General features: G+C 51.8%; 1 protein-coding gene across 7 annotated transcripts; it reads right to left on the bottom strand.

Moving 5' to 3' along the window:
- Nucleotides 1-2,563: 2,563 nt before the first annotated feature.
- TRMT10B (tRNA methyltransferase 10B) lies at nt 2,564-6,928 on the bottom strand. 7 transcript variants are annotated; one of them, XR_014619321.1, is made up of 8 exons: nt 6,789-6,928; nt 6,603-6,711; nt 6,403-6,515; nt 5,840-5,992; nt 5,193-5,271; nt 4,295-4,362; nt 3,507-3,990; nt 2,564-3,397 (listed from the first exon to the last, which is right to left on the bottom strand). XR_014619321.1 is itself a non-coding variant. In XM_084305737.1 (8 exons), the coding sequence occupies exons 1-8, from the start codon at nt 6,921-6,923 to the stop codon at nt 3,648-3,650; spliced, it is 834 nt and encodes a 277-aa protein (XP_084161863.1). In that variant the 5' UTR covers nt 6,924-6,928; the 3' UTR covers nt 2,564-3,647. The 7 variants fall into 7 exon arrangements, 5 of the variants coding, with proteins under 5 accessions (XP_084161863.1, XP_084161862.1, XP_084161861.1 ...); XM_084305737.1 differs by having other exon boundaries at nt 2,564-3,700; nt 3,867-3,990; XM_084305736.1 differs by having other exon boundaries at nt 2,564-3,307; nt 3,867-3,990.
- Nucleotides 6,929-8,254: the final 1,326 nt, after the last annotated feature.

Below are 8,254 nucleotides of genomic sequence, written 5' to 3'. Positions count from 1 at the left end.
CCCAGCTCAGCAAATAGTCATGGAAGGGCATGTCTATGCACATTGGCAACTGCCCAGTTCAAGGGTGGCCATGGGGAAAGGCATGCCCCGCTCTAGCCAAGCTTTGTGTAATTCTGTGTACACAAGCACTGTGTAATATGCAAACTCATAGAGCACTTCAGTAACTTATGTATCTAGCCTGGGGTTTGTCCCTTACCTCCCGAATGCTTTGCAGATGGCTAGTCTCAGGGTGGTGTCGTAGCCTTCTTCTGTCACCTGCGGAGAGAGCCTTTTGTCTGCCTTTCCTCAGTCCTTACAAACATGCCAGGCAGGGAGATGACCAAGCAGGCTCTGAAGTTGAGTGAGATCGACGTCCACCCTGGTCTGACAAAGAAACCCAGGCGGCTTAGTCCAGTCTCTGTGGCTGAGCTTGTGATTGAAAACACTTCGGGGGGGGAAAAATATATATATATATATGTGCTGTTTGACTGCTTTTGCAAAGGGGGTAGAGAAGGTTTTCCCAGGCTGGGGATACACCATATCCTCTCCTTTTGACATGGTTTCTGCGGGTCAGCCATATCTTCTGTTCCCGTTTGCTGATGCTAAAGAAAGTCCCTAATCAGCATCTTCTTCCCTTTGCCCCCCCTCGCTATGATATATCAGCTGTTTAAGAATCCCTGTCTTCCGAAAAAGGAAGTCCTAAGACTGAATGTCCTGGTTTCAGTTAGCACAGAATTAATTTTCTTCCTAGTAGCTGGTGGAATGCTGTGTTTTGGCTTAGGATGAGAAGAGTGCTGATAACACCCCGATGCTTTAATTGTTGCAGAGCAGTGCTTATACTAAGCCAAGGACATCTCAGCCTTTGCTCTGTCCTGCCAACGGGCAGGCTGGGGGGTGCAGTAAGAGCTGGGAGGGGACAGACCCAGGACAGGTGACCCAAACTAGCCAAAGGGGTATTCCATACCATCTGACGTCATGCTAAACAATATATAGGGGTGGCTAGCCGGGGGGAGGGGGCCGGACTGCTCGGGGTTAGGCTGGGCATCGGTCAGCGGGTGGTGAGCAATTGCATTGTGCATCACTTGTTTGTACATACTATTATTACTTTCGTATTATCCCCATTGTATCATCATTATTATTATTGTTATTATTATTTTTGTTATTTTTTTTTCCTGTCTTATTAAACTGTCTTTATCTCAACTCACGGGCTTCACTTTCCATTTCTCTCCCCCGTCCCAGAGAGGGAGGGGGGAGGGTGAGCGAACGGCTGCGTGGTGTTTAGCTGCCGGTCGGGTTAAACCACGACACTGAAGTACCAACCTGACAGCCATTGAGATGAGCCATGATGTTGGCCTCCCTTGGAGAAGGCAAGCCCCTTTTCCCAACTTTCTTATCAATAGCTCATCTTGCATTATGTGCTAGGTATCCCTAGCTACGTATGAGCTGTTAGCATGTAAACGTTTTCTAAGTTGCGTAGTCAATCAGTGTGCCTTCCAGTGCTGGAGGCACATCCTCAGGTCTCCAGTGATAAAGAAGGCAGCAAAAGGTCCCCGAGTGCTGTTTTCTGACTTTAGGAATTTGTTTGCAGGGGTGGTGCTTCCAACAGTCCCTGCAGATGAGTGTGCTCAGAATGGAGGGGCCTGCCTAAGGCAGCAAAGGGGAGCAGGTAGACTCCCAGGTGCCTTGTTCCACACAAGGTCACCCCATCTCCTCATGTGCCCAGGAAGCGGGTGGTCAGGACTGCCCCATGATTCTGAAGTAAAGGACAAGTCCTTGCAGCTGAACCCTAGTGTAGGAGATGGAGGCAGCTGAGGGTGCTGGCAGGTGGGTACTACATGGATGCTGTAGCAGTCCTAAGGGACCTCCCATGCCATGGAGATGCTGAAAAACACCCATAGGAATCTGGCAGCCTTTAGCAGCCCTACACTGACTCCAGTGCAGGTGCTGCCTCTCACTGTGCACCTACAGGCAGAAAGCTAGGCAAGCTGCCCGAGGGCCATCTGCTTTCCTGGCTGCAGAGGCTAAAGTGCCTTCAGCCACGGGGGGAGAATAGCTGAATATTCACTGAAGCAGGATTTTGTGACAGTTATCGCTGGCAGGTTGTTTTAGTTAGTGTGTGTGCTGCTGCCTAACAATCTCAGGGGATGAATAAGCAAGACAAAAATCTCTTATATTTAAGCCAAAGTGCAGACTTGCTGCTTTAGCAGGGTGCAGTGACACCTAACTATGCACTAACAACTGATGAGCAGTGCAGTGTGACTACAAACAGAAAGAGCCCACAGGCTACAATAAAGCAACAGGCACCTGCAAAGACAAATTCAGCCTATATGGGGATCAACAACTACTGCCTATCAACAGCTTCAGTCATTGACAGTGGGTGTTCTTGTTTGTTTTTAAAGCAACAATGACTTTGATAACTTTATCTTGTGTGCATCAAAAATGCTCTCTGCTCAGGACATAAAATGTGTCATGGTTCTGCGCAGAGCGCAGTCAAATCCCAGATACCGTTTTCAAGAGGAACATCAGAGTTAGTAAACGTCGCACATTAGTGCAGGATGACGGGTAATTGTAACACAGCAGTAGCTTTAAGGATGCAATGTGACTTTAAACATTTTATTTTAGGTTGTGAGCAGCATGCACAGAATTACCTACAGGCTTCAGCAACACACCAACTCTTCAGTACAAGAGGTATGAAGAAAATAGCACATGGTGTACCTGTGAACTTTAATCATTGCAGAATCTCTTCCCATCCCATGTTCCCCAATTAGAACAGCATTGCCTTTTTCTTTGGGAAGGACTTTTATTCAACAATGTGCTCTGTAATTCTTCCTATTTAATCAAGGTGAAAGAAGTAACCGTTAAGCTCTCCTCCCTGTCTTAGAACAGCTGCAGGTTTAAGAGTCACAGATTCTCTATTTTCATTCGCAGATGCTTGTTAAACTGAATTCCTGTCAGTTCTTTGTTGATGCCAAGGCTCAACTGGCTTTTGTTTTTCATTTCAGGATGAAAAGTAATTTCCAGCATTGTACTGTTGAGGCAGAATGTGTCACTCTTGACGAAGTCTGTATGCAAATAAATTTAAGCAGAGCTGTTTTTTCTACACATGTTCATGCTAGTGGCTCTGCTTGAAATCTGAAGTTTGCTGCTCTTCCCTGCAGAACTCCTTAACATCATAAAATAAAAGAGTTTTCTTGTGCATTGTCATGCTGAGGTATCTCCAGTTACTTCTCTGCATCTGGAAGCACGTAGCCTTTTCCAGAAGAAACTCCAGCTTTCAAGGCATCTGGCCAACTTCGGGTCTTGTAGTAAGTTGACAAGACATCAAAGACTGTTAGGAACAGAGACATGTACCATGCTCTGATACGCTTATCCATGGCAAGCCATACTACATATTCCACTGGCTGCAAAACATTAGGAACTGAGAATAGATGATGCCAGAGTAGATTAGCATAGGGCTTGTGCTCCTTTTCACTTCAAATCTTACGAGCAAATGTCTAAGGTAGCTTATCTGAGAGCAAGCGACGTACCTATTTTGATGATGACGGGGAAGCTCTGACTAGGAAAAGCATAGGCTTTGACAACCAAAGCAACTTGCCTTGATTCAGGCTGACACTGGCCTGTCCTCCCTTGCCTAGGAGCTTGAGTGACTTCTAGCAAGGGCAGCCTCCTCACATTGAATTGTGCAAAGCTGAATGGTGCAGTCCTGCTCCCTGAGAATGGGCTGATACAGAGAAGTGTGAGACTTTTAAAACTGAAACACTAGGGACAAGGCCTAGCAAAAGAGAAGTCTGCTACCAGTTTCCCTCACCGCTCATTTTAAATGCTCTCTCAGAGCCTGTAAACTTTACCCACCCAGGCACATGACAGGACATGGCTCAGCCCCTCACCTTGATTAATTGCTAGTGTCTCCGAGTGGTAGTTCTTGGTGTTTACAGCTTTTACCATGTACTCACGAATTGGGAGGCGGGCTGTCTGCAAGGATTGCTCTTGTGCCCTTCGCAGAGTCAGCTTCTGCAAGGGGAACAGGAACAAGGTACCCAATGTGCACAAACATCTATGGCATGAACATCATTTTGAGGACAAGCAGCTATGAAGCTGGAAACTGTATTGGAGTTCATTTCACTCAGACTGTTCTGGTCTCTGCCTGGTGCTGGATCCAGGCAGAACCTTGAAGTTCTGTGAGAAAAACGGATGGTGGCACAATAGTGATGTCTCAAATCAGGGCAGCAGCAGCACTGGGTGCTGCCACTCGGATGTCTGCTCAGTAGAATGTAGGGCAGACAAGACTTTCAGATTCCAACAGGCTACTACCCACCTTGTGAATACTTTCATCCACCAGGCCTCCAAGGATGTACACTTTTTTTGGATCAATATCTTCAAGGACTAGAAACAAGATAAGTACATGCTCATCACCTAAAACACTAAAGTCATGCGCTACACCATTCTCCAGGCAAGGCCCAACTTACATGAGAAAGCTGTGGCCAGTCACCTTTCACCCTCAGACTGTGCAGGAAGCCAAGGCTTCTAAGACAGAAGTGTCTGCCTGAACCTGCAGGCAGCGTGAAAAGGGGAGAGCACACGTAGACCGAAAGCACAGACTGCCAGGGATGCAGCTCTATAAGCAGTGCTTTGCTCCTTTTCATAACTTCTATTCTGGCACAAGGCTGATGTGGTGAGTGTGATCCTAATCTGCTCTGCAGTTAGCTTCCCACTGTCAGGGTCACCTACCAAACACACACACACACACACACACACCCTAACCAGATTCTTTACCAGAGCTGCTTTCTTCCATAGAACGAGAAAGGGATCTGTGTCTCCATGAACATGGGGCCAGGTAGAAATGGAGGGAGAGGAGAAAATGAACTCAGCACCAAATTAAACAAAAAGGGGATATTTGTAATGCATCCAAAACTGCCACTGCATCTCCACTTTTCTACTCGGTAGTATAACAAACTGCAGGTGTCTACACAGAGTTTTAGGTTAGGTTTGCTGCAAATCACAGCGGCATTGCTTCAGAACTTCATCCTGTGCCAAAACAGATTGAAATTGGAGTAGACTGAGCATAAGATCTAAGGACACAGTATATCTCATGCAGCTTGAGACAACGAATGCTTGGAATACGATGCATGAAATATTCCTAAAATAAAAGCTTAAAAAAAATAGATCAATCCTATGCCTTGGTTACCTGTGCTTAAAGCAAATAAAATATTTACCATTCTCAGAGTCAGGAGTGAGATAAACAATTGCATCTAAAGGAAACAGGTCCAGGTAACTTTCTTGAGTAGTATCCATCTGGAAAATGCAACACAGTAAGAGAAGCCCATTAGTCCTAAGTTCAGCTGACACAAGCTTCCAGACAGAAAGAAGCATATTGAAAGTGATGCCGCTGCTTTTAGGCATTTAAACCCCTACAAATATGTTTTGTTTTGTTTTTCTTTTTTTAACTGAAAAAAAAAAATTCTACATGGGCACTGATTGAGTACGTCAAGATCCATTAAATTTTCATCAAAATCTCTAGACATGGTTTGAGAAAGAGAGAGAAACAACTTCCTCATTTCAAGTGAGATTTTAATTCTTGAAAGATTCAGGAATCTCTGTTTCACGTGATTTTCTCCCCTCACTGTTACAACACACGACCCCGGGTGTGCTGCACAACACACAGCTCAATGTCACTACCATAACCTGCATGTGTAGGTCACATCCGTAAGTCCCACTGAGCTTGGTACAGAAGGCCAGGTCAGCCCACCACTGACCTGCACAGGGCATGGCTGTAGGGTGCCATTAGACAGGAACACAAGCCACTGGAATAGGGCAGCCTTTCCTTCTAGGCCTCAAAAGCACCGTAGACAGAAACCCTTACCAAGTAATTGGAGAAGCCGTCATTCATGCGAAAGCATTCCTCATAGATCAACGAGCCCACGACAAACTCCGTCAGGTAGAGCCAGAACGGCTTCTCGGCCTGTCTGTTGGCCCCGTAGAGCCTCCTGATCTGAGAAGCAAGGCGGCTGGTTTCCTTCCAAGAGATAACGAGCACCACATTAACGAGTGACCCACAAACCTCAGGGCCAGGAGCGCGACGGCTGTGTTCGCCATGCACGACGCTGGGCGGCTGCTAAGGGAAGGTGCAGGGAGCGCAGCTCCATTGCCTGCAGATCTCGCTGAAGCCCTGGCTGCCAAGCGCCCAGGCAGCCTGTGCTGGAGAGCAACAGGCCTCGAGGTGGAGACGTGGCCAACAGCAGGGGGGTCCCGCGTCCCCCGCCGCGCTCAGCCCAGGAGAGCCTCCGGCGTGTCCGCACCCTGGCTGTACGCCCCGTCCCGCCGCGCCCCCTCCCGCTGCTGCCGCCCCGGAGCCGCTTCCTCGCGGGACCCTCCCCGCGGGCGCAGCCGCGCAGGGCCGAGGGGCGGCGGGCGGCGGCCCCGTACCTTCAGCGACATGCGGTCGGCCATGCCGAGGTCCACGCAGAGCCGGGGCCCCGACGCCCGCGCCTCCAGCAGCCGCTGCTCCGCCAGGGCCTTGCTGTGCCGGCGGGCGGCCCCTGCGGGACAGAGCCGAGAGACCTCAAGGGGCTGCGCCGCGACACAGCCGCCACCCCGCCGCCCTCCCCCGGCCCCGCGCCGCTCACCTCGGCCCCCGTCCCGCCGCGCCCGGCTCCGCTCCCTCTCCTGCCGCCGCCGCCTCCTCCGCGCCGCCAGCACCCGCTCCCAGCGCCTCCGCTTCCGCAGGACGTTCCTCTGCGGGGCGGCCACACGGCTCAGCGCCCGCGGCCGACCGGCGCCCACCGGGCCCCGGCCCCGGCCCCGGCCCCCACCGAGCACGGCGCCGCTCCGCCCGCCCCCGCCGCGCTCGGCCCCGCGGCCGCCGGCTCGATGCGCAGCAGCCGCATCGCCTCGCGGAGCGCCGCCGCCTCCCCCGCCTCGCCGCCGCCGCCGCCGCCGCCCTCCATCGGCGCCGCTCCCACCCGCTCCGCTCCGGGGCTGCCCGTGCTGGGCGGAGCGGGGCGGAGCGGGGGGCGGCCGGCCCCGGCTCTCGGGAGCTGCTTTCACGCAGAGGCTCCGGGCCGCGGAGCCTTGCCTGAGCCCCCCCTCCCGGCCTGGCCGGGGTCCCGGGTCGCCTTGCTGCGCTTGGAGAGGTTTCTAAAGCACCTGAACAGCGCTGTAGCTGTAGGGGGCGGCTGCCCCTGTGATGGGGTCACGCAGAGAGAGGCACAACCCTGCCAGAGAGTTTCCACCTACCCGTATGGGCACGTGCTGATTTATTCATTCATTCATTTATTTTTCATTTTTTCGTTCATCCGTTTATTTATTTATTTATTACCCGCTGGGAGTGCTGATTTGTTTGTTTATCTATTTACTTATTTATTCGTTTATTTATTACCCGCTGGGAGGGGGCTGTCAGGCAACTGCCACGCGGGACCCGGCAGCGGGGCAGGGGGCAGGGGGAGCCCGGTCCCTGTCCCGGTCCCGGTCCCGGCCCCGGCCCCACGGCGCCGGGGCAGCCGTGGGCCGCGGTCCCGGGGGCCGGGAGGCAGCCGTGCGGCCGCAGGCCGGGAGCGCCCGGCAGGGGAAGGCCGCCCGTGGCGGAGGCCTGTGCCCTTGGGCCGCGCGGCTGGAGCCCCCTGATAGCTTTTCCTTTTCTTTCGGCGTTGCAAACTGCGGGTGAATGTGTCGGTCACCGCCTGCCAGCCCTTCCTCAGGCTGTGCCGTTTCACACGCACGGCTTCCTCGGAGCCGGGCACTTTTCCCTTCCGCTATTAGAGGGAAAAGCAGTCCGGCCTTCGTAGCGGTGCGTGCTGACTGGCTTTGGTTGCGAACAGTGTGGGTGGCTGATCTTTACGTACTCGGAGACCTTGCTTTCAGCAGCCCTAAAGTTGCTTGTCGTATTCCATTTTTATTTTTCTGTTTAGCCTCAGCAGTCACATTCTGAGATGGTTTTCCTTTTACTAGTTACTTGCTGCAGTGTACTGCTCATTTTCATCTGTGCTGCATAGATGCATCCTGGTGCAGCTGCTTTGGAGTCATCCTTCACAGCAGCAAGCAGACATGACCCTGGTTATCACGGTGACTCACTCATGCTGTAGGAGGGGACTGACAGTTCAGTTTGGAACTCAGCTACACCCATGCCAAAAACGAACACTTGGAGTGTGCATGATCTAACAGGTTTAATTTTCACCCCAAATTGGTGGGGAATGCTGTTGGAATGACTGGTAATTACACGGCGTTCCTTGGGAGTTTGGATATTGCTGTGGTGAGTGATGAAGAGCTGTGGAGACTGCTC

This window comes from Netta rufina (assembly GCF_964035555.1).
Source record: "Netta rufina genome assembly, chromosome: Z".
NCBI lineage: Eukaryota > Metazoa > Chordata > Aves > Anseriformes > Anatidae > Netta > Netta rufina.
Note: the sequence above shows the minus strand (reverse complement) of the source record. Positions and strands in the feature narration are given on the sequence as shown.

What these genes read in the sequence shown, in the direction of transcription:
- TRMT10B (XM_084305735.1), bottom strand. Translation starts at nt 6,923, where the DNA reads ATGGAGGGCGGCGGCGGCGGCGGCGGCGAGGCGGGGGAGGCGGCGGCG. An exon ending in CACTCCTGACTCTGAGAATG is followed by an intron (nt 4,529 to 5,192) that starts GTAAATATTTTA and finishes CGCTGCCTGCAG; the next exon opens with GTTCAGGCAGACACTTCTGT. An exon ending in ACTGGCCACAGCTTTCTCAT is followed by an intron (nt 4,363 to 4,445) that starts GTAAGTTGGGCC and finishes TCTTGTTTCTAG; the next exon opens with TCCTTGAAGATATTGATCCA.